The sequence below is a fragment of the Cyrtonyx montezumae genome, unplaced genomic scaffold (assembly GCF_038088225.1).
Source record: "Cyrtonyx montezumae isolate F1298 unplaced genomic scaffold, pur_monq_1.0 scaffold_20, whole genome shotgun sequence".
NCBI classification, from domain to species: domain Eukaryota; kingdom Metazoa; phylum Chordata; class Aves; order Galliformes; family Odontophoridae; genus Cyrtonyx; species Cyrtonyx montezumae.
This window is the reverse complement of record NW_027071937.1, coordinates 5048629-5075008: the sequence shown is the minus strand read 5'-3', so window position 1 is coordinate 5075008 and position 26380 is coordinate 5048629. Positions and strand designations below refer to the sequence as shown.

General features: G+C 45.3%; 2 protein-coding genes across 2 annotated transcripts; both read left to right on the top strand.

The window, feature by feature from the left end:
- Positions 1-812: 812 nt before the first annotated feature.
- On the top strand, positions 813-15460 carry ODF2 (outer dense fiber of sperm tails 2). Its single transcript, XM_065737554.1, has 19 exons — positions 813-983; positions 2219-2344; positions 3116-3286; positions 4244-4407; positions 5448-5577; positions 5854-5985; positions 6605-6679; positions 7505-7576; positions 8120-8236; positions 9097-9282; positions 10028-10137; positions 10817-10952; positions 11250-11360; positions 11937-12041; positions 12485-12643; positions 13518-13618; positions 14109-14271; positions 14579-14704; positions 15210-15460. Exons 1-19 carry the CDS (start codon positions 876-878, stop codon positions 15381-15383), a joined length of 2466 nt encoding a protein of 821 aa, XP_065593626.1. The 5' UTR covers positions 813-875; the 3' UTR covers positions 15384-15460.
- A 2612-nt stretch (positions 15461-18072) lies between these two features.
- On the top strand, positions 18073-24701 carry GLE1 (GLE1 RNA export mediator). The gene is made up of 13 exons (XM_065737553.1): positions 18073-18196; positions 18351-18499; positions 18650-18710; positions 19439-19693; positions 20443-20671; positions 21219-21331; positions 21771-21840; positions 22161-22303; positions 22408-22598; positions 23074-23203; positions 23501-23605; positions 23913-23995; positions 24160-24701. Exons 1-13 carry the CDS (start codon positions 18098-18100, stop codon positions 24344-24346), a joined length of 1815 nt encoding a protein of 604 aa, XP_065593625.1. The 5' UTR covers positions 18073-18097; the 3' UTR covers positions 24347-24701.
- The last annotated feature ends 1679 nt before the right edge of the window (positions 24702-26380 follow it).

Genomic DNA, 26380 nt, shown 5'->3' with positions numbered 1-26380 from the left:
CACCGAGGACTCATGCTACAGGCTTTTCTGAAAGTGGTTAAGAGTTCCATTACAGCTAAGGGTAAAGTCCTCTTGTGTCATCCTGGAAAATGGTTTTCCAGTGTTTAAACCAACTACTCTTAGTACATAAGGTGTGACAGTCTTCCTCATCCTGCACTTGTCAGAGGAAGCAATAACACACTGACTCCTGTTGTTTGGGTTCATGCATCTGATTTGTTTGAGCCTGTGTGTTGCCTTTGTTTGAAAGGAAGAGGACATTCTGAAATGGGCACTGTTCCCTGTAAATTGGAGTTGATGACCGTAAGGGTCACTTCCAACTCAGGATGTTCTGTGATTTTGTTTCTGCATCAGGTTTCCCTCATCCATCAGAAATGAAGTGACGACAGTATCTACACAGAGCACAGTGTCAAGGGGAGCTAAGAGCCTTAAAATAACTGTAAGTAATTACACCTGGGCTGACAGAACTCTACTGGTAGGATTTTTCTAAGATTTACAGTTGCATTGTACTGAAGGATCATTACCTCAAAGAAAGGTTCATACCTCCACTGATTTCTTTAACCTTGTGTCTCTGGGCTTTTCTGTGTCTAGGTAATTAGTGTGTGAATTTGTACATGCATGCATCACAGAGAGAAAATCTGAAGAAGGCCGCATTAAAATCAGAACACTAGCAGCAGAGGAACGATTTGTGTTCATAGCTTCACAGCAGAATAGTGTATGCTTCAGAATGGCAGATGCTATTGAAAGAAAGCTCACACTTTGACCTAAACTGTCCACTGTTGCTCTCTGGCACGGAGGGAAATGTTGTTATTTCCAGTTTCCTTATTCACAGGTTTCCTTTCATTGTATTGCCCTTTCCCGTCTGTGGCAGAAGAGCCATGAAGAACCGTTCCTCATCTCCCCCTTTGCACGTCCATGTGGATGAAAACACCCCTGTCCATGTCCATATTAAAAAGGGTCAGAAAACCACACCTGCAAAATGCCAGGTAGGAGTGTGCAGCTGGGTGTCTGTAAGAGCTGCAGGGAAGAGACGGTCTGCCCTAGAAGCTCTGCGAGATCTTCAAGGTCTGTTTTACCATAGGATGTATGCACAGCCAGTGGTAAACTTCCAGTGACACATTCTCTGTGTTTAAGGTGGTTTAAGTATGGGATAGAAGTTACAGCTTGTTATTGTAATCACATACTTAAATATGAAAACTATTGCTCTCAGTGTGATGTACTTTGGAGGATTTTTTCCTTTTACTTCCCAGGTTTGTATTCTCATAGTGCTATTGCTTTAGCTTCATCCCTGTTTTTGAAGAAAGGGTTTGAGGGTTTCACATTTTGACTTGGTTGTATTAAGATAAATGTGTTTAGAAGCAAAGGGACTGGATTCAAACCATGTTCTGGCATTAAGCACGCTGTCAATCTGCAGAGAAGGATCTCTTCATACCCCATGTCTTGCATCCTTTTGAAGCTGGATGTTTGTGTAAAGTTTTTCTCTACAAGAAATGGAAATTGCTAGCTCGTTCCTCCTGTGTCTGCAGACATGCTGTTACACATTCTCAATTTTCTCTTTGTTGCTAATGGCAAATCAGGGTCTGACAGTGAGGTTGCTTCCTCTTATTAATTCCCCATGGAGTACTTTAGAATGGCATTTGTTCCTCATCAAAAAACTGACTTTTCATCATTTTGAGCACCTCAAATTTAAGGCAAGCAAATGTGGATATACTTTTGACTGTAAAACCAGAAAAACACTTCAGGGGCTTTTCATAACTCGTGACACCATTCAATTCTTATTTCCTCTGGTAGTGCTGCTGTCAGTTGATACAGCTGCTGTTCTGTAAGATTAATCTGGAGTGGAGGAGGGATCTACGAGGTTGTTCCTTCTGCACCCCAATGGGTGATACTGCAGCATTCTTTGCACCCTACAGAGGAGTCCTCCTGACCCAAATCTTCCTGCTGTACGGCTTTTATCACATCACAATTGTGGATATTTCAGTCATATAACAGTCTGTACGTGATAAGCAGCAAGAGTACGTCAGCTGAGTATGCCATAACCTTTCCTTCTGTCTGGTGTTAGCCTCCTCTGCTGGCTCATCTGATCTGATGTACCACGTATAACACTGATTTTTTTTTGTGTGTGTGAATGATCTTCCATTTCTCTTTGCAGCAATAAAAATCATAAACAATTCTTAAAAGGTCTTAGTGATTGATCTTACTTTTTCTGTCTCTTCTTTAGCAAAAGCACAAACAGAAAATCAAAGGGAATACCGTGAACGTGCGCCGAGCTGTCCAGGTGAAGACAAAGGCCCCCTGGATGCCCCCAGGAAGAACATCTGTCCTTGATTCCACCTACAAATGGGAGGTATGGCTGCTTCTGCTCCCTCAAGCAAGCTTTCAGCTTTAGCTGAGGGTGAAGAGAGCAGTTGTGTAGTATCAGGCTGGAGGGAGCTGTACTGATGGGAGAGAAGGGCACTGTCCCGTGCAGTCCATTTTGAGTGTTTCTTGTGCATCTTCTTCACTTTTAAATATAGAAAAAATTGGAAATTTATTAGCAGCTGGCATCCAGCTTGTGTGTTTCCATCTCTAGAATGCAAAGAAATTTACTCATTGGTTCCTGCTGTGTTTAGCATTGATGCAGTCTGACCTGGAATATGGTGTGCAGTTCTGGGCTCTGCAGTTTAAAAAAGGATTTTGAGATATTGGAGTGTGCCCAGGGGAGAGCAGCAAAGCTGTCTGCAGGGCTGGGAGGCACAAAAAGCAGCTGAGGGCACTGTGTCAGTTAAATCTGATGGGATGGAGGTGGAGAGTGACCTCGTCCCACTTCACAGCCACAGCAATTGTAGTATTTTTACTGTTTTCTTCCTGACTAGTCCTCAGCTTCAGATTTTGAATTCCTGGCTCTTCCAGGATGAGAATTTCAGTTTTCTTTTTCTCTCTCTTTTTTTTTTTTTCTATTTTATTCTTCCTGCATTTCTGAATTTTCCCACGTGGAAATGGAAGAGCTGTTCACATTTTGTTTTTCCTTCCTAGTCTTACCGCAGAGGTGTGACTAGTTTTGGTAGAGTTAGGTTGAGAACACCGTTTACACATTTCTGTGTGGCAGAAGATAGCATTGTTTGTTTGTTTTTGTTAGGGACCAATTCACCGCCTGGAAATTACACCTCCAGATTCTGACAGGATGGTGTCAGTGCTGCACCTCAGTGATCTCTCTACGGATGAGGAAGATGCAGTTTACTGCAAAATGAATGAATACGAGAGGAAGATTGACAGCCTGATGAATGCAGTGGGAACGCTGAAGAATGAGGTGAGGGCACCGAGTGAAGACCTGCTGATGTGACTGCACAGCAGAAGCAGAATAGAGCCTGGATGCAGTGGAAGTCTGCTCAGCCTCGTGCCTACTTTGCTTAAAGAAATCACTCTGAGTTGCCCAGAAAATCAGAGCTAATTTATTGAGAAACTAACTGAGCCCAGCTAGGAAAGTTCTTTAAGCCATGTCAGTTTCAGAACTCATCACTGTGCTTTAGTTTCCAAATAATCTTCTGCTGAAGCCCAAAGTCTGAGTTGTTGTCATCCCAGCAGGTGAAAGGCACAGCTGGGTGATGTTCTATTGTCAAAGCACCCACTTATTCCACTAAAGGGTTTCTTCTGATTCTCCTTTGAAATACACAGACAGTGATACTGTGTTTTCCAGCTAAAGAGCCTCTTATGTGCTTGACCCCATTTAAGCCATGGATAGGAGAGGTTTCCAGATTTCATTAGATGCTTGGGGTGCGAGGGGGGGGCAACTCTTTCTTCCCTGTGATGGTAGCAGACGTTGTGTGCTTACTTATTTTATGCAAAACAAAATTAAGTTCAAATTGGTGAAAGAGAACAGAATGTATTTCTATAGTAAGCATTTTCTATTCTGTTTGTGCTACAAAAAATTAATGGAATGACTTGCTTAATTGTAAAACAGAATTCTGTTTTGGTATTTAATAAGTGAATTGAATTTAAATATTTGGTGGCATCATTTGACTATTTAACTTGCTGTGAGTTCACTTCCATCTTGCTAGCTGCAATTCTGTGCAAGCAGGGGAATCTCAGGTGATCTTTTCTGCTTCATAAACAAAAAACCTGGTGCACCAATTCGAGCTCCCTCTATTCTCTCTTCTTGTGCACTTTCAACTGCTTGTTGTGCTCCTAAATGCTAAATGGGATCCATGAGGAGCAGTGGTCAATTTCTGGTATGTCTTAAATAATAATATTTCAATATCTTTTTCAGGCTAAGTTGCAGAAAGAGGAGCAGAAGCAGCAACTGACCAAACGTCTGCTTGAGGAGCAGAAAGAGCTGAATGAGGTCACACAGGAGCTGGTGGAAACAGAGCACGAGAACACGCTGCTCAGGCGCAATATTGAGCGCATGAGGGAGGAGAAAGATCTGACTGTGTAAGAAAGCTCCAGTTCTCCAATGTCATTCACAGGACACCTTACTACTGCTGTTATTGGATGTAATTTGTACCCTAGGTTGCAGTGCTGCTGAAGAAGTGATGGTTTTGGTGATTTTTTTCTCATCTGTTGCAAAGGGGAATTCAGATGGCAGTAGCTGCAGAGAAGGGTTTAGTGTGATCATGGGAATGGAAATATTCTTGCTGTGTTGGGGAGCTGAAAGAGGTTGGCTTGAATAGCCTGCTGTGGGGTTGTCATAGCCTCACAGTTAATATTTTGAATGTCAAGAGGTATTACTTGGATTGTGATTATCAACACATCAACAGATGAATAAGTGTGAAGGTAAAAATTAGAGGAGAATTTCTGACCTTGATGAAAAGTCTCACTGAGGCAGAAGTGGGGTTGGACTCAGTGATCTCTTGAGGTCCCTTCCAACCTCTATGATTCTATGACTCTTAAGTGAGAGCCCATGAGAAGGCATAAATTGTGGGGGTTTTTTTCTGAGTGATCCCTGAGGATGTGTATCTGGAGAATTAGGGAAGTTTGGTTCCATTGGGGCATTAGTGTTTGAAGTTTTGTATTTCTTGAAAAGATCTCCAGGTTGTTCATGCTGTGGATTCCTTTTCCCAAAACTAATACTGCTGGCATTACACCCTCTAGCTAAAAGCTTTGAGCTGTATGCATTAGTGTGCTTTCTTTGTTCACGTTGAGCTACTTGAAGTCTTATCTCCTGTATTGCTTAAGTGCCCAGGAAAAGCCCAGCATTGCATTTTGGCCTTAGTAGTGTGTGCAAGCTTTGGTACAAGTTAAATTTGTCCCCTCTAAATTATTGTTTCATAGCTGTGATCCTAGCAAGCTCTTAGAGCCCACTTACTGTCTTCTGTCAGAACAACTTCCACGGTGAGAGATGGTGAACTTAGGTACCTTTTATCATTTGTTTAATGTTTTTTTCTGTTTTAACCCAAATAACTGTGTATTCATGCTGTCTGGTACTACTGTCAAAGCTTCATGTTCCTCTGATGGCTGAATTCTCATTGCAGGCTACAGAAAAAGTACTTGCAGCATGAGAAAGAGTGCCTGATGTCCAAGCTGAGTGAGGCAGAGAGGGATGGAGCAGCAGCAGCCAGACAGATTCATGCCCTGAAAAACACAATTGGGAGACTCAACATTGTAGGTGTTGGGTGTTTGTTCTCACCTTTTCTGCATTGTACTGTTCCATGTCTGCCTTAAAAAATATATTGTTACAGTTGCTGGTGTAAAAGTGTAAGAACTTGAGGGATTTAACTTGCTTAAAATGTTTGCTAAATCTCTGTGTGTTTATTTGCAGCATTCAGTCACCTTCTGTCCACGTGGTGCTGCTGACTATTGCAGTGCCCATGCTTTTATCAGCTTCATATAATTCCAGGCTTTGCATGTCAACAGTACTCTTTTTTTTTTCTCTCCTAGGAGAAGCACATGAGCAGCTCAGACATTAACACACTGATAAGACAAAAAGAGCTGCTGCTACAGAAACTGAGCACCTTTGAAGAAACCAATCGTGCACTCCGGGAACTTCTCATAGAGCAGCACGAGCGGGAGGTGAGCAGTGCTGAGTGCTGCCACGTGGCTGCTTCCTGAAGGCAATACTGTATTATGGGCTAAAAGTGGAACTTGAGTTTGACAACTCTGTAACTCTTTCTCCCAGAGCTGCCTTTGACCACTGTGTCACAAAAGATGGTTTTGTTCACTCCTACCTACCTCACTAAAATAAGATTGACTTTTCTGCTCCTGGGATGCTACACCATCTAAGCCTTTGGCTTCATTAAAAAGTATAGGCACTGTATTGTTGACCTTCTCATCTGGAAGTTGCTATTCTTCCTGTAGTTTTTATTCCCTTTGAGCAAAAGCAGGCCAATGTTAACCATTCTCTCAGCCACCAGTGAGACTGGAAGAGAGGACTGAGTTCTTCTGTGTGACTCTGAGTAGTGAGAGAGTTCTAAAAGTTCTTAATTTGCCATTGTGCTTCTTGTTACCATCTTCATATGGGGGAACTGGAAAAGTTTTTTGAGATAGGTTACGATATGTGAAGTACTAAGCAAATTCCATGCTTGGTATCTTGCTGCTGCAACAAACCTGTTGATGTCTGTAGTTCCATCTTAAGAATGTGTAAAAAGCAGGCTTTTTAGTTAACAGTTGTTCTCACATGTTTACTTTGGAGAGGGACGCTCAGAAGATACTGGAGAAGCAAGGTGCCCTGCTGAAAATGTTGGCTGACTCCGATACAGAGAAGTTGGTAAGCAAACCAAAATGTCTTATTGTGCAGGAAGACATACAATTGCCAGCACTTCTTGGTCTGTGTTCAGCCTTCTGGCCTTACTCTAATGCCTTTTAGAACAGTATTGTTTGTGGTTAATGGAGCCCCTCTGATTAACAGCCTGGGTTACAAAGTGAATAAAGATTTTTAGAGCCTTTCAAATGCAGCTTAGGCTGGGGATACCACAGCTGAGACCTACATACAAGGACGCCTTTATGATTTGTGGTATTCTGCTGTGAGGAATGGTTTGGGATATTTAAGTGTGTCCTTATCACATACGGTTCAAGCACAAATGATTCTGCTTGCCTTTTCTTTTGTGCTGAATGCACAAAGCAAGAATTAAACTACAAACTTATTTAAAAAGTTAACCTTAGTGATAGCAAAGCATTAAGAGGGTAAGCTTTCTGTTCCTGCTTCTGTAACTGAATGTGTGAATGATCCAGGACCATTTTTTTTCCCATTTCCTTCCCTGTGAACTGAGCAAAGTGTTCTTACATTGCCAGAAATGATAGTATTAGCTGTGAGACATAGGCAGTGTCCTTCATCTGTGGAGTATATAGTCCTGTTAAGTCCTAGTTTCTGACTGGGTACTCTATGCCCTTTTAAGTAAATGTGTTTCCCTATTGCTTTGTCTGAGGAGACAGCAGGCTTTTTTTCTGAGGCTGAGGATGGTGTTGCTGTGGATACCAGACAGAGTGCTGTGGATCTGATGGTCTCTGGAGGGAGGCAATTACACCTGCTTCCCTCCACCTGCTAACCTGAATGTGTTTGTTTCTTAAAATCTGAGTGGTGTTTGTTTTCCAGCAACTTCAGATGAGGCTGCAGGAGAAAGAAAAAGAGATCAACAGTCTTGTTGTTCAGATACAGGAAGAAAAGGTAGCTTCCTTATTCAGTTCCCCCCTTTCTGCTCCACCCTCACAAATAGTCCAGAATATGGGTTTGTACTTGGAGACAATTACTTGTTCATAAAAATAGACCGCTTGCCTGTTCCCACACAGCTGTGGATTCAGTATTCTCTGAGAAAACATCCATTGCCAAGATGAATAGGTAGCATTCTCCTTGTTTGGGCCTATTGTTGAATTCCCTTTCTGTTTAAGGTCTTGTTGGTTCCTGATACCAAATTCCAGTTTGCCCCTCTGTTTAAGAAGTAAAAGACAAGTGTAGTGGATGAGATGAGATGTGAAGGATGTTTTTCACTTAACAAATCTTCCAGGCCAGTCATTTGCATTTGATATGAAGTAAATGGTTATTTATTTGTTGCCCATTTTGCTGAGGGGGGGGAGCTGTGAAGGTCCAGCTGAGAAAGGTGGAGAGGGCTAGAAACAGTAACGGATTTCTTCACCAAACAGCTTCGTATTACAAAGTGTTCCTTCTTCCTGGCTTACTGAAAAAAACGTGACTTGTTTGCATCTTATTTAGGAACAGGCAAAGACAGCAAGTGAGCTCTCAAAATCTATGGAGTCTGTGAGAGGCCATTTACAGGCACAGCTACGGCATAAGGAAGCTGAGAACAACCGTCTGACGACACAGATCCGGGTATGCCTTCAGTGGTCCACGTGTGTGTGCAGTAATTGACAGGAGCTTTGATTTTGTGAAGCTCTACAGCTGCATGAAATAACAGTGTTACATGTAAACACTTCAGGAAATAAAAAGAATGTTCTTGGGTAGCTGAGGAGGCTCGTAGGCACGTATTTATCTTGGTCAGGGGAGGAAATCAGTGTTCTGGAGGCAGCTTGTGAGAGAGGAAATGAGTACTTTTTCAGGAAATATACAAATAGGAATAAGGATGGAGGGAAGTTTGGTTCTGAAGTATGGAGTGGCTATTAGAGTTACAGTCTTTTCAATTAGGGTGAGATCTGCCTCATTTCATTGGAGTTTAAAAGGTGTTTGAGAGTCAACTTTTAATTCTGGTGTATGAAATCTTCTGTATCAAAGCAGAATGTTGGAGATAATTTCTGTGCTTTAATCCATCCTGGAAACCAGGTTGGTAACAAAAACTCTCTTGAAAGTCTTCTTAAATCTGGCATCTTCAAACTTGTTTTTGTTTTTCCCTATGTGATTAGTTTGTAACTTGCAGTGAAAGAATCTATTTTTGTGTAGCTGGAGCAGGCTGCTGCTTTTTGTTTGCAGGCAGTGTACTGGGATGCTCTGGGATTAAGTGTATAGCTTTGCAGTCTTTCAGCTTTCTATAGCCACGTGGCCAGAAATGCCCTTCTCACTCTTTTAGAACTCATGCTGACGCGTGTGCCTGTGCCAGGGCAGGGTTAGGTCAGTGAAACACAAGTACCTGCAGGCTGAAGCTTCGAGGTTATACACCAATCTCTGGTGTTTCCAGGAACTGCTTGAGGTATGTAAGGACATGACTCCCTGTGCTGTGTTTCCTCCCCACGCTGCAGAATCTGGAGCGCAGTGGAGCTCAGCACAAGGCAGAGGTGGAGAATATCAAGGAGCAGCTGCAGGAAGCGTGGCAGAAGGCAGAGCGTGATAAGGATGCCCTGAAGAAAGCCCTCCGTGCACAGAAGGAGCGGGCAGAGCGCAGCGAGGAGTATGCAGAGCAGTTGGCTGTACAGCTGGCAGAAAAGGTACAGATGGTGCAGGAGGAGAGACCTCGTTTCAGGTTGTGCCTCTGAACCTTTGGCTCCTGGGAGCAGCTCTGGGGAGAGCCTCTGCTTTCAGCTAATGAGATTTATTTTGGTCTCTGTGCCTTGGCCCATTTGTGCTAAGTTTAGAACAAATCCAGGTTTCTCTGCTGTCACAAAACTAGCAGGTCTCACTTTTCACCTTGTTCTCCAGAGCTGAGGATTGACAGAGCCAGTGAAAGAAAGCCTTGTGGTTGTGGCTGAGAATTCTGAATGAAGTTGGTTGTTAATCCAGAAACTAGATAGAGCAGGAAAGTACAAAGGCTTCAAATTGTACTGAAATTTCCTATTGAAAACTTACTGAATGATATCAAGGAAGCATAGAGAAGTTAAGACAGTCAGAAGGGAACGTGGATTTTGTGCTACTTCATTTTGCTCCTTGTTTTTAGAATATGGAGACCAGAGCCACTAGCAAAACTTTACCCATGCTTTGTGTTTCTGATAATTCATTTGCTGTCTTCAAAGAGGATTCTCCTTTCCCTGCTGTTATGTTTATTGTGTAACAACAGTGTTGTTGAAGACCTCTCTGTGAAGAATCAGGAGGGACAAAATTAAATACTTGGAGACTTTAAGCCTTAATGAAGTCTCTGCACATATTGTGCTTATTCATATCAGCATCTCTGCGTGCTGTGTAGGTATCCCATGTCTGGTCCAGTAACTGTGGTGTCATTTGTGCTTCTTTGGATAGGACAGTTACGTTGCTGAGGCACTTTCCACTCTGGAGTCTTGGAGGAGTCGCTACAACAAAGTAGTGAAGGACAAGAGCGACCTGGAACTGGAAATGGTCACACTGAACAGGTTGAAATAAGACCAGTGTGGGGAAACTAACATGGGTGTGAATGAGTACATAGTTCACGGATAATTTAACTGAATATGATAATTAAATAGTTTAATTGAGGTGTTGGTAAATATCCAAGAAAAACCTGACCTGCCTATGGGGTAGCAGAGTTTGGAGGGATCAAGAGACAAAGATTTGGCTTCTGCTGCTAACTTGCCACAGTAAAGGCAGGCTTTAAAGGTTTGCTCACACTTACATGTCTCTGATCCTTTGCCTTTTTTAATGCTTTTAATTAATTAGGGTTTTCTTTGAAGAAGTTTGAGGTCCTTGAATGGAAGGGGTTAGAAGCTACAGGCAGTATAGTACGTGGCAGTTCTGTTGTGATAGTAAATAAATGTGTATCACTGCAGTACAGTTATTGCTGCAGGAAAAAATGGGTAGGGATGAGGGAAAAGAGAAATATCTCCTTATCGTGTGTCTTGGAGGCAATGCATTTGAGTTCCAGAGAGATAATTTGGGTTAGTTTTCAGTGAGCTAAGAAGACTGAGGTAACTGAACAGCATGATAGGTATGTACGTATGAATAAAGCAGGAGGATTAGAGGGCAGTGAGAAACCACGTTTCTAAAGCTAATGTTGAAGAATTAGGAGTTCTTATTCTTTCCTGTGCTTTAAGGATTCATTTTCTTTCTGCATGGCAGCCGTGTTGAAGATCTGCTGGAACAGCAGACCACCCTGGAGGACAAGATGCGAGAGGACAGAGATGCACTGATGGATAAATTGAACCAACAAACTGCAGAGTCTGCTTCTTTCAAAATGGAGAACGAAAGACTGAAGGTCAGTGGCATGAAGCTGAAATGCTACACAAAGAAGGAGAAATCATAAGTTTTTAGAAAGGCCTCTGACAGCAGAGGTGAACTGCCCCTGTTGCTGCCACTTAGTTTCAAACTAGTTTCACCGCAACCTGAATATGATGGGGAAGGCGTGCTGGGAGGAGTCTTGTGAAGTCTGGAAAGTTTTGCTCGTTTACATTGAGGGTTTTGTTTGTTTATTTGTTTTCCATTCTGGACAGTGTTCGGCAGCTAGTGCAACAGTTATATTCACACACTATTGGGGGATGCTTTCTTTTTCCAGGCAAGTGTGGTGCCAATGGAGGAAAAGCTGAACCAAGCACACATGGAAGTAGAGCAGCTCAAGAGCTCTGTCAAGAGTTACGAAGGGATGATTGAAAGCTACAAGTCACAGGTGGGCACCTTTTTTGATTCCTTCCTCACACAGATGTGCTTTCTCTCATTACCATTATGGTATATTCTGCTCTGCCTTAATCTCTCCATTGCTCTTGGAGGCTGTTGCAGTTTCCTGTAGTTTTGATTCTTTTGCCATTCAGACTGCCACTTGCTTCAGTGCTGAAGTGTGGGAGGATTTCCTTCCCCAGTATTTGCCTCTAAAGACAAACCCAACACTGAATTATTCTTCTTTTTCCTACTCCTTTTCAAAAGATAAATAGTGAGATGGTGTTCTCCACCTTTCAGCATGATGAGTGCTGTCCATGGAGTGTTTGGGTTTTTTGAGGGGGAGGGTGTGGATTTTGGATATTTTGGTATTTAGGAACATAAAGCAAAAGGGATGAATATGTGGCAGAACACCCAAATGATATGGGCAGGAGAAGCAAGGAGGCAATTTCCAGATCTAGCTTGGAGTGGCAGTTAATCAGCAGCAAGTTTCTTGCCATCCTCTTTAGCAGTTATTGTTACTCCAAAGCAAAGCACATGCACTGTGGACTTTTATAACAGATAAAACATTTGTTTTTGGTATGCCCAGGTGCTGAAGACCCACATGGAAGCAGAGGAAGTGGCAGCGAAACTGGAGAAGTGTGATAAGGAGAACAAGGCACTGAAGGATGGGATGAACAAGGAGATTGAACAGGTACTAATTCCTCTCAAGGCTGATGTGTTGGAGACATTCATTGCCTTTTTTTTCACTAGCTTTTCTCAGGGCTTTGTTCACTCTTCAAAAATCAATGAGTATTTAACAACTTCTTGGCTATATAATGTTCTTTAGAGATGTTTAGACTGTACTGCATTTTTTAGTAGCAGAAACAGTGGCTTAGAACTGTGGGTAATGTAGGTTACACCGTTGTCTGCTGTGGAACAGCTGTCCTTGTAAATCAGCCTGTGCTTCTGGTAGAATTGAAGTCTGGGATCCATGGATGTCAAATGGCAGGGGACTAGAAGACCTTAATTACACTCTACTCCAGTACTTGACAAATATCCACATCACAGTGGTGCAAATTAACAAAGCTTTCCAAGAATTAATGTCTAGACTAAAAAGTTTCTGAACATTTGAAAATGTCTCACTGTCTTCTTTAGGCATGCAAGCAGTTCCAGAGCCAGCTTGCTGAGCTGGAGAAGCTGCCTGAGATCCTGAGGGCCACAGAGACGCAGCTGGCAGAATGTCAGGACCGGATTCAGGCTTATGAGAAGAAGAATATGGAACTGACTGTCATGATTGCAGAACTTCATCAGCGGGTAAGGGATTACTAGAGAGCTCCTGGAACGCAGCATCTGTGAGTCTGAGACCAACATGAGCTTCCAGTCACAGGAAGGTTCAAACTGCTCCGTCTCTGTTCTTGGCTCTTGTTGAAAAGATTAAACGTGCACTGCAAAATAAAGGTGTGTGTGCCCTATCTTTGTGCAAGAAGCCAGCAGCACAGCTAGTGGCATTCTGTACTGTTGGAATTGTTTCTGATCCCTTGCTGCAGAACCATAATGGGACCTGAACAGCAGCAGTGGCGACACTTGCAAATCTCAGCACTCCCTTGTGTTACTTCCATCATCTTGTCAGCTTTCCCTCCTGAGCTCTGCTGATGGTGCTGTCCCAACCTTGTTTTCTCAGCCTCCTCTCAGGTTGTTTTCCCAGTCCTGATTTATGTTCCCAGGAGCCCTGTGTAGGTGTTTCAGGGCAATATCTACAGCCATGGCTCACGACACAGCAAATAATCTTGTAGTCTTGACAGCTTTACTCTGCGTGGCTTGGAATGATAAACCTTCCTCGTGTTTAAGTCTGTGGTGTCCCTGTGGGCTGCTGTCAGGTATGTGGCTGCTCTTAGTGTGTGTGCTTTGCTGCACTTAGAGCTGTCTGCTCTGCATGCAAGCTCTTATCAACCTGGCTTTTCCTTTGGAGTAGTGAGGAACTTTCTTGTACCTGTCTGAGCATTAGCTGGAGGCTGCAGCGAAATGGATGCTTCATGTGTTCAGTGCTTTGCCTTTCTATCCACTGTTCCTTTTCTAGGACTCTCCAGTAGACATGAACTGAACGTTTCCCTCTGGAGAGCAGCGTGCTGCTCAGGTCGTGTGTGTGTAGTGACCGTTCTGTGAAGTAATTAATGGCTGTAATTTTTAGATTGAGCTCCAGGGGGACAAAATGGAGATGGCAAAAGAGAGATATCAGTCTGCCCAGGAGGAGAAAAAGCAGCTTGCCTTGAAGGTGGAGGAGCTGGAAAGGTTAGAAATATTAGGCTCTGTTCTATTAATCTTTCCTTCCATGCTCTGTTGTGTGGGTTTTCTTCACAGAATTGAAACAACTTCAGTCTTCTTCCAGTGCCTGACTTGCCTCACAGGGATCTCCAATCACTGACTGCCCACTCGAGAGGGAGTTGTAGGTTCTTGCAGCAAACTTTACAAATGTTGAAAGGGGCTGTGCCTGCTCAGCAAATCCCAACTCCTCGTTCAGTCTAACCCAGCAGTTCTGAGGTTACTGAACAGCAGAGTGTTCTTAACTGTGTTTATCAGTTCTTGTTAGTGACAGCATCTGGAGGAAGCTGTGTATGTGGATACTGTGTCCCTCAGCCTTTGCATTTCAGTTCAGAGAAATGAAGAAGTATTTATTTGAGGGCCCAGAGTCACCTCCAGACTAGTTGAGACCTGGCAAGGAGGTAGTCTGAAACACTCTCCATTTAAAATGAATAGGTTTTCTTGCCTTGTCTTAACCTAGAAAACTAGAAACAACGAGTGCCCAGAACATAGAGTTCCTCCAGGTCATAGCAAAGCGCGAGGAGTCGATCCACCAATGTCAGCTGCGCTTGGAAGAGAAGAGCCGTGAGTGCAGCTCCCTGGCTCGTCAGCTGGAGATGGCCATTGAGGATGCCAAGCAACGAGTAAGGAATTAGTGTTTGTCTCCTTTCCTACAACTCCCAGGACTGGGGAATGGAAATTCCTCCCCAGCTTTTGACCAAAATGGTCACGTTTGGTGAAACACGGCCCATGAGATGTGTGGGTACACTTTGATAGCGCTCAACCCCCTGAGAAATGAAGGAAAGCCCTCGGCTGACCTGCTGCTCATGCACAGGAGTCTGTCCAAGTATAAACACACAGGGGTTCTGTGGGCAGGAAGGTTGGGAAATCTTGGAATCCTTCTTCCACAGACTCCCTCTGATAAAACTGTTCCTCTGTTGTTATGTGTAGGTTGAACAAACTCGGGATCGAGCGGCCTCGAGAGAGAGGGCAGCCCAGTCCAAGTTGTTGGATTTGGAGACCCAGCTGAGCAGGACGAAGACAGAGCTGAACCAGCTGCGTCGGAGCAAGGATGATGTGAGTGGTTGGTGAGCAGTGCTCGCTGGGTGGGGGCTCCTGGCTGCAGTCTGTCCACAGACAGACGTCCCTGCAAAAGTGCTCTGAGCTGAAGCGTGTGGGAAAGCAATGGGACTGAAGTTCAAATGGGATTTGCACCAGATGTTGTTAGAGATATTGCGACTCCTACACGTGAGACTCTTCTGTGCATCTCTGCTGCTTATGTTATTTTTACTTGGAGTTGGGTTGGCAAACACATCAGGTCAGGTTGGCTTTCAGAGATGTTTAATTCCACGAAAGTACAGCTAATCACTTTTAAAAGGTTGAGCAGCTAGCCGTGTTGCGTGCTGTGTCTGTCGGGTTGCTGAACGATGCTGGGAATGAGCAGAACAAATGAGAAGGGCTATAGCACCGTGTGTGGCACTGCCATCCCCTGCTGTGCTAATTCTCACCAGGTGCAGGGACTGGAACAAGTGAGGAGGTGAGCAGGGTGGGTGCTGCTCTTTCAGCTGTGCTTTGTGTGCAGGCAGAGCGCCGGTACGAAAGCCGCCTGCAGGACTTGAAGGATCGTTTGGAGCAGTCGGAAAGCACCAGCCGCAGCATGCACAACTACGTCCAGTTCCTCAAATCCTCCTATGCCAATGTGTTTGGGGAAGGTGCCTTGCTGGGCTCCCCCAGCCGCTCTCGTTCTTCCCCGTGAGGACAACGCTCTCTCTGAACCTCTGTTTTAAAGCACAAAATAAGCCCTGTTGTCAAAGCCATGTGTTGTTTGGAAATCGGGGTGAAAATGGGGAGGAATGTCAGGGTCACTTGAGGGAGAAGTCTTGTCTTTGCAGCATGAGATGATGCAATGGTGGTGGCACACGATCTCAGTGCTGCTCCAGGGCTTCGTTGTGCTGTGCCCCAAAACACAGTGGTTTTGCATTCGGTGGGTGGAAAAGGTCCTTTTCATCCTGTGAGTTCTGGATGTTTCTGTCAGTTTCGGATGTGTTAACGTCTGAGAGCTGTTTTCCGTGTTTGGTTTTTATTTCATTTTATTTTTCTCCTGTTTCTGTATGGGGCAGATCATGTGTGGTGTCTGCTTGTTGTCATAACTGCGTGTTGTGTTGGTACAGAGGATGATAGGATGGTGGGAGAGAAGTGCCCCCACCTCTCAGGGAAGCGTGAAGCTGAAGATCAGAGAAGTGCCTGGGCTTAATGCTTACTGGAGGTTATCTCCTGAACCACTACGGTGTTTGTAAACAGTTTTATACCACAAATAATGACTTCTTGTTGTTCGGTTGTTTTTAACTCTACTGCTGTGTGCTCTGATCCTCACTTTTTTTAGCATGATGCCAGTTTTGCTTTACCCCTCACCCTGATCCTGCTCTCCTGACCCCGAACAGCCCCAGGACTGTGCCAGAACTATTTGGATTCGAAGGGAAGGCCGCAGCTTCAGCTCAGCAGCACTTCAGCTGTGCTACATTGTGAGCACGGTATCAATTCAGCATCTGCATGAAATGCCATCGGCTCCAGAGCCCCATGGGGGGCAGCTGCTGATGCTCAGTGTTCATCAAAGTGAACTGTGCACGTTTGGGAGTGTCAGCTGTGGGTCCCTGCAGTGTGCTGATGCCCTTCTCCTTCCAGTCTGCGGTTCCCTACGGGGACAGAAAGGTTGCTTTTATTTTTTACCGCTTTTGTATCCTATTCACGTGTGTCGTGCTCACGGGGAAGTATTTGTCGTAAAGGTTTTAGAAGATAATCATTATTTGAGGATTCTGTAATTTTGCGTGTGATCTTAACAAAAAGATAATCCTAAAGGTGCTACGGTAACAAAGAGAAACCCAAAGCAAATTAAACAATAAACTACATTTCGGTTGGTTATAGTGGAGTGTTTGTTTCCCTGCGCTGAGTCCTGGAGCCTTCCGGCCTTATTCGGGCGGGGGGCGGTGGGGAGGGAAAGATGTCCGGGGAGTGGGCAGAGGCATCGATCCCCCCCACCCCAGCCCTAACGCATCCCCCCCCCCCCAGCCCTAACGCATCCGCCCACCTCGCGCACGGCCCCATCCGTCCGTTCTTCCAACCACCCCCGAGCGGCCGTTGGAACCGAGAGCTCCTCCGGTCCTCCAGGGGGCGATGGCGGCGGCGCAGCGGCGGAAGCATCCGCTGTTCCCGTCGGGCGTCAGCTTTGGCGTCGTCGCGCCGCGTGTGCGCAGGGCGGCCATGGAGACGCGGGATCTCCGCTGGGAGACGTTGGAAGCCCTGCGCGCCTCCAGCAAAGGCCGCCTGAAATACTGCCGCCATTGGCTGCAGGACGACGTGAGCGGGGGCTGGGGGGCACCGGCGGGAGCCCGCTCTCGGCCGTAGGGTCGGACGGTGCTGCGCGGAGCCGCGGGGTGGGCTCGGTGGTCCCTGGGGGTCCCGTCCAACTCGCGGTGCTCTGTGGGTTTAGGGTATCGCGGTTACGAGGCGCCCGCTGAGCGCTGCGGGTCCGTCAGCGGCGTTCGTTAAAGCGCAGTTACCTTCGCCACGCGCTTCTCATTCCCTCTCTCCCCCTCTCCCCTCCCCAGGATGTCTTGGAGGGATGTTTGACTTCTCTGATGCTGTCCTCTTACGCTGGCTTTGTGCTGGAAAGGATGACGGGGCCGTCAGCCCCATCGCCGACGCCCGGCAGCTCTGTGCCCGCAGACGCCGCCCCGCGCGTGGATCCGTCGCCCGCAGACACCACTCCTCGCGTGGATCTGTCGCCTGCAGACACCGCTCCTCGCGTGGATCTGTCGCCTGCAGACACCGCTCCTCGCGTGGATCTGTCGCCTGCAGACACCGCTCCTCGCGTGGATCTGTCGCCTGCAGACACCGCTCCTCGCGTGGATCCGTCGCCTGCAGACACTGCTCCTCGCGTGGATCCGTCGCCTGCAGACACCGCTCCTCGCGTGGATCCGTTGCCTTCAGACACTGCTCCTCGTGTGGATCCGTCGCCCGCAGACGCCGCTCCGCGCGTGGATCTGTCCCCTGAGATCGCGGCATCCACCGCTGAGTGCCCTCCATCGCTCTCCGCTGCAGCGCCGGGTGAAGCAAAGGTGGGTGAACAGCTGTGATGAAAAGCTTGGTTTCCTGCAGCGTAACATCTGTGAACACGGGCAGCCTGGGGATTCCCCGCGGCCTTCGGAAGTTAGTTAGCTCCTGCCTGCACTTCCAGATGTAATGATTGGGAGAAGTGAGCATCCCAACCTTCTTCTACCTCAGAACTGTGGGGCTGCCACTCGTGGCTTATTTAACCCCTCTAGAAGTTGCACGTTGGTTGACTCATTTGTCTGTTCTTCCACAAATGTGCAGTTTAAGAGGTTTCCTCTGTGAGTTTCCGATGCTCTGTTCAGTCAGTGATGTACTCGTGTGCTGGCTCTGCAGGGAGGCAGTGATCTTGGTGGGCTGGAAATGGATCTGGAAGTCCTTCCAATGCCTTCTTCATCCAGAGCTGCAAAAGTCGAAGGCTGCATTCTGATGTATGAGGAGATATACAGGCTGAAAGGATGGGTGAGTGAAAACAAGAGCCTGACTGATCCTAAAGCACTGCCCAGGGCACTGGTGTAGGACAGTGTCCCATGGACTCTATTGGCCGTCTATAGAGGGTTCTGTTTGTGTTTCTTTCGGGTGAATTTGGGTGCTCCTGGCACCTGTGCACCCTCAGATGGAGCTGCAGAGGCGGCTGGAGCAGCAGGAGCAGATGGTGAAGGCAGCGTACAACATGGCCAACGAACAGCTGAAGCGTTTTGATGAAATGAAGGAGCTGAAGCAGCGCCAGGAGATCCAAGAGCTGCGAGAAGTGATGGAGAAGAGGTGAGAGAAGCTCCACTTCCCTTAAAATATCATAGCATTTAATCCAAGGGTTACTTCTTAAAAAAATCTTTAATGTAACGTACTGCATGTATGTATTTTCTTGTCCGTGTCTTTAATACAGTGCTTCTTCTGTGTCTCTATGTATTTTAGTATAAAGGAAACTCAGGGGCAGCAGGAGAAACTGAAAGAACAGCACCGACTCAGAGCAAAGGTGTGTGACGTGTGGGGGTTCCTTTTATCGCAGAGCACAGATGCTGGGAGCTCAGGAGACCCCGCTGGTGTTGGTCAGAGCGTGGCACCGCGGTGTAGGAGCGTATTTCGTGCTGCTGTCCTCGGTGGCTGCAGCGCTGCGGTGGAATTGCTGTAACAGCACACACAGGAGCAGAGCAGTGAAGCCCTGAGTTGGACTGACTTCTGTTGAAAGCTTGCTGATGTTCACACTTGAACGAGGGCTTTCCTTCTGCTGTTTGGAATTGATCAGGACATTGTCTTTAGTAGAGGAGACGCTAATCTTCAGGGGCTGGTTTGCCTTTGCTGCTTTCCGAGGGTCAGGGTGTTTTATCTCGTATAGAAAAGTGGCACGTTGGGATGAGGCAGATCCTTGTAGTGCTGCTGACTTATTTGAGGAAACTGGAATATACTTTCAGTTCCCATCTGGGCCTCTTTTCTCCCCTCTCTCCAGCTCTGTGGCTAACAAACAGTGCTAGGATTCCCTTTGAACCTCCAGTCCTGTGGTTCCATGGATGCAGTAGGCAGCCAGGTTTGTCAGTCCTGCTGTTCCAGGCTCTGTAGTATTTCTGTGTGGGGAATTCAGACCAGAACTGGTGAAAAATTGTGGGATTTTTGTTGGTTTTTTTCCCCATATGTAGCTTCTTTTCATCAGCACAGGAGAGACCTCTGAAGCCACTGTTACTTAGCTTTGTCCCCTCCTCTCTGCAGGTACTGAACCTAAAGCTGCGTGAGGCGGAGCAGCAGAGGCAGCGCCAGGAAGAGCTGGAGCGTTTGCGTAAGGAAGAAGGCCAGGAAAGGCTGCGTCGCCTTTATTCAATTCAGGAGGAGCTGCTGCAGCTCAACCAGCAGATTGACCCCAATTACAAGCACAAGGACTTGCCAAAAATCGACCTTTCTGCATACAGTAATCGAGGCAACCAGATCTGCGGGCTGGTGTCAGGACTCATCCGCACCACTAGCGAGGTACAGGGATGTTCTTTCCTTGTCCCTTCCTGAAGCTTCCCACTGTTCTTTTCCAAGGCAGTTTGTCCTAAGATAGTCAGGTAGGACGTCACAGAAATGTTTTTAGGTGTTTGGCTTCTAAAACAGCTAATTTAAAAGGCAAATTCTTTTCTGTGGCACTTTGTGTGAAAGTGGATTATGGAAATGCATGAGGATTTCTGCAGAAGAGCCTGAGTGTTACAACACTGTAACTCTGGATGTGGTGAATTTCTTCTCGAGGCGGCCCTGGAAGAGGGACAGTTTATAAATTGTTAGAAAAGCACTGTGCGTGTCCGGGTGCTCCTGTATGTGTAAGGCCTTTGGAGTCACCAGGACTCCATGAAAAGATCTGCTCTGTGTGAAGGCGGAATACAAACCTTGGAAAGGGAACCCCGTGGTAATTCTCATCGTGTGATCCTGCTGGGCCCAGCTGTGTTCCTGCAGAGGAAGCCATGCTGTCTTTGCACCAGGGTTCTGTGACACTGGTGTGTGTGTGTTATTAATTTTTGTTTTCTTGGATCATGTGAGATGCAGTCACGGACTGAGTCCCAGTTATGACCAACTTTGTACAGAGAAAGGAGAAAAAGGCATTTTTCACCAAAGTGGATGAGATGTGTAGTTGACTCTTGGATTACCCTCGCACTTCCAGAGCTTTTGGCTCTGCAGTGCTGTGCTCTAAGTACAGCAGAGCTAAGGACTGATGCTCTATTGCCTTCTCTGTCTCTTGATAGAGAGGTTTCCCTTCTGAAGTGGACGTGGCCAATACTGAACAAGCCCTGAACGAAATGCGGGGGCTGATCTCCAGCATGCAGCAAGAAATCGCTGCAGCTGTGGAAGAAAAGAAAAGGAGAGATGAGCAGGAAGAGAAACAGAAGCAGGAGGAGTTACTGAAGAAGCAGCAGGCGGAAGCTCAGACTCCTGCCCCTGTGCAGCCATCAGGAGGAAAGCAGCAGAAGGAAGGTTGGTGGGGCTCTGTTTTTTCCCCTCATCCCCCTTTTCTTTTTATGTTTTGCCTGATGCTATTTTGGAATCTGACTCTTGTGACAGCACAACTTCTCATAGCCTTCACTTGCAGCACAACTAACAACATGGGTTGAGGGTTGCTGGTGCAGCGTCAGCTGACTGGAGCGAAAACTGCTCTTCCAGTGCCATAAGTGGGGAACTTGAGGGTACCTTTGTGCCTTCTTCCAAGTGGGGGTGGTTGGTGTGTGGTGTGGCAAACATCAAAGGGCATAACAGTGAAACAACTCCATTTGTGATGTTAAGTTCAGATGTTGTGTGTTCATAAGCTACTGAACCGAGGAAGGAGGACCACTGTATGATTTGCAGTGTTGGAGTTAATCTCTGAGTGTAATTAGTAAACAGAATTGTGGCAGAAGAAAGGCACGCATCCTGCTGCGGGTTCCTGGCAATTAAAGAAACAAATAGGACTTCAGATTTTTACAGTTCTGTGTCTCTTCATCTCCCGCTGTTCTATTTTTCAATTGCTGTTGGTTTTTTTATGTAGCACTTCAAGTTAAGGCAGAGGAAGACACTATGCAGTGGTACCAGCAGCTTCAGGATGCTAAAGCCCAGTGTGCTGCTTCTTTCAGTACGCTGAGCAACTGCAAAGACAGCGAGGTATGAGCAAGTGATCAACAGTGCTGAACAGTGATTATCTTCCTAGTGCATGGGAGGGAGCAGTTTCTAGCAGCAGCCTCTGCTCAGTCTGCTCATTCACACTGTCATCATAGTAATGAAAAGAATGTTTTCTACATCTCTCAAAAAATCAGTCTTAAACAAGGCAGTAGCAGTTGGTTGAAACTAACTGTGTATGAAAGCATAGTAAGGGTGAAAAGTAGAAAAGGCAGTTCTGTAGGCCAGACTTCCCCATATTTTCACCGGGTTTAATTCAGCTAAACATGAGTCAGGCTTTAGGGCCAAACTGCTCCTGTCAGACTTTGGCCCATAAGGTGTGCACTGTGTCACTGAACCTGCCTCCCAGCCTTGGTCAGGCCTCTCATCTGTAAAGGTTTCTACAGTGGTGGTGTTTCTTTTTAATTGTTGTTGTTCTTCTCAGGTTAAGAAGATAAGAATGGAGTTGCAGAAAGCAGTTACCATCCCCGTGAGCCAGATCTCTACCATAGCAGGTCAGGACCCAATCCAACTGTAATGCCTTAACTGTGAAGATCTTAGTAGGACACAAAGCATCCAAAGCTTCTATAATTACCCCTACAAGAGAGCTGGTACAGGAGGTGTCTGATTATTTGGAGCACAGTATTATGTTTTTAAAGCATGTCATTTCCTCAGAGGCAGCGTGCTTCATCATGATTCCATTTCTTTAGTTGCAGCTGTTGGAGGTGCCTTGCTCTTCAGAGCGTAGATCTATTGTTTGTTGATTGGGATCTGATTAAGACTCATCTGCTTTCTCCTAATCTTGTGTCTCCATACGTTCCTGCTTTGTTTACAGGCTCTCAGCTAAGGCAGGTATTTGACAAGATCAATAACTTTCTCTCTGGAAAGCCTGTTCAGAGTGGAAGGCAGACTGTATTGGTGACTCAGCATCCACAAGGCCTGGATTTCGTTTTTTACAAGCTTGCAGAGAAATTTGTGGTGAGGAACTGTTCTCTTTATCGAGCACATAATGGTAGCTGGTGCTTTAGAAAGTTCTTTTGGACACTGTTGCACCTTTTCAGCTTTTTTTTTCTCCCTTCCAGAAACAAGGAGAAGAAGAAGTAGCTTCTCACCGTGAGTCAGCTTTCCCAATTGCAGCGGTGATATCAGGAATCTGGGAAATATACCCTCGAGTTGGAGATCTCTTTTTAGCTCATCTGCACAAGAAGTGCCCCTATTCTGTGCCATTCTACCCTGCGTTCAAAGAGGGGACTCCTCTGGAAGAGTATCAGAGGTAAATTTATTCCTGAAGTTCTTCAGAAGGGCAAAGAACGCATTCTCCTGAGTGAACTCCACTTTTCCCCATCTTTAATTTGAAGGCACTGTGCCATGTTGGCACCGTCTCTGAAGGTTCACTCAGAAGTATGCAGCTGCCCTGAAGCCACACCCCTGGAGGATGCTGTATCCTTCAGCTTTGCAAATATTTTTTGGGGTTGTGGATGCTCTTTTGCTGCTTCTCCCTTATCCTTCCCAAAGAGCAAATAATAGCCACAGGTGACTGGGGCTGAAACATCCAATACAGAAGCTAAAGATTCTGTATGATGTAAAGCAGTGGAATATACAATCCAGGATGTAACAATCAGCCTTTGCAGTAAATCTGATGGCCTTAGAGTATCCTTTGCCTCAGTGCATTTGACTTAAAGCTGAGAGCTGCAGAGATCCATGTGAATGTGTTTAGTTGTACTGATACTGGAACATCTCACGTTTAGGATGCTTGGCTATCAAGTTCAGGATTCTACGATGGAAGAGCAAGATCATTTTCTTAAACGGATGTCAGGACTGATTTGTCTGTACGCTGCTCTCATTCAGCTCCGCTGGCCTTACGGGAACAACCAGGGGGTACGTACGTGTGACTGAACTTTGTTACCATCCCAGATGTATTGAAAACTCAGCTTGCAGCTGAAGTGTGCTGAACCTAACCCAAGTGGTGCTGTGTTTGAAGGGAGACGGTCACAACTGTAACAAACAAAGCAGTGCAAAGTGATTTGTAGCACAGTTTCGTAACGATCAAGTCCTATGTAAGGCTGCTGTAAAATAACTCAATAAAAGAGAACAGAAGTCAAAAGGTGTGAATTTCTGATAGCATTTTGCACGTTCTCTAACAAACAGGGGTTAAATTGTTCTACTGCTTTATAGGCACATCCTCATGGGCTGAGCTATGGGTGGCGCTGGCTTGCTCAGATGGTGAACATGGAACCTGTGGTGGATGTGACAGCCACACTTCTCTTCAATTTTCTGGAGGTCAGTGATGTCAGCAAAGCATCGAAGAAAGACAAGCAAAAAGGATTTTTGTCTCTTTAATTGAAAAAAAAAAAAAGTCATGCTTGTTTTCTGGAATGAGACAGTGATGGGGATTACTGGTGGTTAAAGGTGGTTAAAGGTTGCTGATGTTTTGGTGTCTGAAGAGGCTGCTGACTGAGGAGGGGTTCGGTGTGGTTTTTGGCAGAGGGTTGAGGCCAGCTGCTTTCAAGATTCCTTGTATTTTAAGAACAGTTGTATGCTGCTGAGGCCCAGTTCTGAACCTGATCTCTGTGTTTCTGTACTGCAGGTGTGTGGCAACGCTCTCATAAGACAGTATCAAGTTCAGTTCTGGAAACTGATGTTGATGATCCAAGATTACTATATCCCACGGTACGATGCTCGTGCTGGGATGAGAAATAGTCCCTGTCTTTACCTTTCAAGCGCTTGCTCTTAAATGCCTCTTCCACCTTTCCCTGTCTCTGACATTCGCCCTCTGTCCGCTTGTAAATCAAACTCAGCCAAGTTGATTCTGAGCCGTGCTGTTTTTTCTGCAGGATTGAAGCCATTACCGATGTGAGGCAGAAGGGCTCTCTAATGCGTTTCAAGCAATTCTTGGAGGTAAAAGAGCTTTTTTCAGTTTTCAACTTGAACAGAGCAGAGGAAAAAAGCAATATGTGCATTGTTCCAAGCACGAGGCTGGTGCTGCTTGCAGCATGCTTGAGTCCAGACTTGTATCTGTGATGTAACCTGCCTTTTGGTTACTGAGTTTTCTTAATGATCGTTACGGTGCCAAACATCTCACTTCCTTCTTACCTCACCTCTAATCTTCTCAGTGCAAATGTGTTCTGATGTAATTTATGTTTGGTGAAGACTGTTTGCAGGAGACGTGCAGATTGGGAAGGGCTCTGCTGAGTCACTTCTGTAACAGCTGAATTTCGTCAGCAGCTCCCTTGTTTTGCTGCTGCTCTGATGTGTGTATGAGGAAGCAGCTGCTCTGAGCTGCTCTTGGTAGCATCTTTGCAGCATTGTGCTTTGCATAGGTGGTGGGGTTTTTTTACAGGAAGCCTCCAAAAATGGACAATGCTGAATTTTGTTTTGTGAATGTTGCCCTAAACTGAAGCTATCATGTTTTAATATCGTAGTTTGCACTTTGATTTCAAACAGATTTTGGTATAGTTTATTAACAACGCAAGAGATGGCAAACTGAGATATCTCATTCATTTTGTTTTCTTGTCTTCCCTAGGAAAGTCTCAAGAATAAGGACATCCCATTGCCAAGTGGCTTTCTGCAGCCTTCCTTTTGGAGGTCCTGAATTGCTGCATACTTCCTCCTCCGTGGATGTCAGTGCTGTCAGACTTGCTTCCTGACTGTGCATTTTGAACTGAGATGGACAGTTCCATCAGTTTATTTGTTTGATTAGTGACATTTTATGCTGATAGAACCGAGTCTCATTTTGTTTGTTGGAAATAATAGAAGCTGTTCTTGGTGTTTTTATAAGCTTTTGTATAGTAAATAGCAGAACACAGGATTTTTCCTCTGCATGTTTTGATGTGCAGAAGATGCTTTAAATACGGTGTTCTGATTACTTCTGGATTTCAGAATGGAAATGTTTGCTCAGTGCTGATCTGTTCATGGAAGTGAAAATACCTCAATGCTTTACGAAGTCTTAACAGAGCAATCGACCTCAGAAACACACCAGTGAAACCTTGAAGTTTTGTTATTTATTGAATCTCGCTTTTATCGTTTGTTTTCCACCATGGGGATGAATTTGCATCCCATTTCTTGCAAACATCTTAAAATCACTTAAAAAAACACTTGAAAATGTGATTGGTGAAAGGTATTTGGCCAATCAGCACTGACCTTAATCTTTGTTGAATGTAACTTTGCTCCAGGGGACTGTTCTTGGTTTAAGAGAGGTAGACTTGCTGCTTTAAAAGCTGTATGTGGGTGGTAACGTGATGGGGGAAGAACTGAGCTCCTGAAATACAGAAATGTCTGTTACTCTTTAAGTGAGTGGAAATTGATGACTATTTTATTAAAAAAAAAATAACAAAAAGGTGAACCAGTGCATTCATTGAAGCCCTTTTGCCAGTGTTCTGCCATTGTTTGAGGGGGAAATGGTACACTTGAGTTCCCCGTGGTGCACTGCGTTATGTTTTATAAGAGCCTTCTAATGTCAGTGTAATTTTTTTTATGTTAACACCATTTTTATTTATCAAGTACTGTAATACTTCTATACCAATGGCGGATTATTCTGAGAATAGAACCTGAAGCTGATGCAGCTCGTGTCTTTTTCTATAGCTCCTGGATGGGAGATGTCAGTAAACGCAATAGTTCATAGTGAATGTGGGAGGTCAGGGTGGTAGGAGGTGTCTCTGATGTGCAGTGCACTGTTCTTGAACTATTTTGTGGTTTCCAAGATGAGAAAATTTGCTTCAGAGTTCTGTAAGGCAGCGCATGATTTCTGCACAATACCACTGCCAATTAAAACTGTTATTTTTATCAGATTGCTTTTTGGAGACTTCAGAATTAGAAGCTGTAAGAAGTGCAGCTGAGGGCTGCACGTCAATCTGAAATTGATTTATTTTTTTACAAATTTAATGTTCTAATTTTTTAAATTTACAAATTAAAGAGAAAAGGTGTCACACACGTACTGCAGTGTACTCAGGCCTTTTCTCAAATATTGAACTTTGACTTTAAATAGGTAATAAATTATGGTTGTATTCTGCATACGTGTTTTGTAAACTGAAGCTGGAATCCCTCAGGTGAGTGTTA

Coding starts and splice junctions, on each gene's coding strand:
- ODF2 (XM_065737554.1), top strand. CDS start 876: ATGAAGAACCGTTCCTCATCTCCCCCTTTGCACGTCCATGTGGATGAA. Junction 3,287..4,243: donor TGGGAACGCTGAAGAATGAG/GTGAGGGCACCG, acceptor TATCTTTTTCAG/GCTAAGTTGCAGAAAGAGGA. Junction 10,953..11,249: donor TGGAGAACGAAAGACTGAAG/GTCAGTGGCATG, acceptor TTCTTTTTCCAG/GCAAGTGTGGTGCCAATGGA.
- GLE1 (XM_065737553.1), top strand. CDS start 18,098: ATGGATCTGGAAGTCCTTCCAATGCCTTCTTCATCCAGAGCTGCAAAA. Junction 18,197..18,350: donor TATACAGGCTGAAAGGATGG/GTGAGTGAAAAC, acceptor GTGCACCCTCAG/ATGGAGCTGCAGAGGCGGCT. Junction 19,694..20,442: donor TCATCCGCACCACTAGCGAG/GTACAGGGATGT, acceptor GTCTCTTGATAG/AGAGGTTTCCCTTCTGAAGT.